We start from the raw sequence: 263 nt of genomic DNA on the forward strand, positions 1-263 counted from the left end.
CTGGTGGTGAAGAGTTCATGGTCCTCCACTTGGCGTAGTATTGGGACTGGGTTACGGGAGGTAGTTCTCCCCGGTAAGAGCTGGAGTTTGGGTGATGGTCGGGATATTCGGTTTTGGTCGGACTGCTGGCTAACTAGTACACCCATTTGTGAAGCCGTGGTGACTACTCTACCACCGAACTATGATGCGATTGCAGTGAGGGACTTATGGCAGAACGACTTGGGATGGAATTTGCAGCGTATATCTCCTTACATTTCGGAAAA

At 50.2% G+C, this 263-nt stretch overlaps 1 protein-coding gene across 1 annotated transcript in view; it reads left to right on the forward strand.

The window, feature by feature from the left end:
• Positions 1–263, forward strand: part of LOC17894017 — a 5,830-nt gene that overhangs the window by 4,350 nt on the left and 1,217 nt on the right. Inside the window, exon 5 of the mRNA XM_006301441.2 lies at positions 1–238. This exon is cut by the window's left edge and continues 16 nt beyond it. Within this exon, the coding sequence (XP_006301503.2) occupies positions 1–238 (238 nt within the window). The remainder of the gene's footprint in view (positions 239–263) is intronic.

Source organism: Capsella rubella, unplaced genomic scaffold, assembly GCF_000375325.1.
Source record: "Capsella rubella cultivar Monte Gargano unplaced genomic scaffold, Caprub1_0 scaffold_2, whole genome shotgun sequence".
NCBI classification, from domain to species: Eukaryota; Viridiplantae; Streptophyta; class Magnoliopsida; order Brassicales; family Brassicaceae; genus Capsella; species Capsella rubella.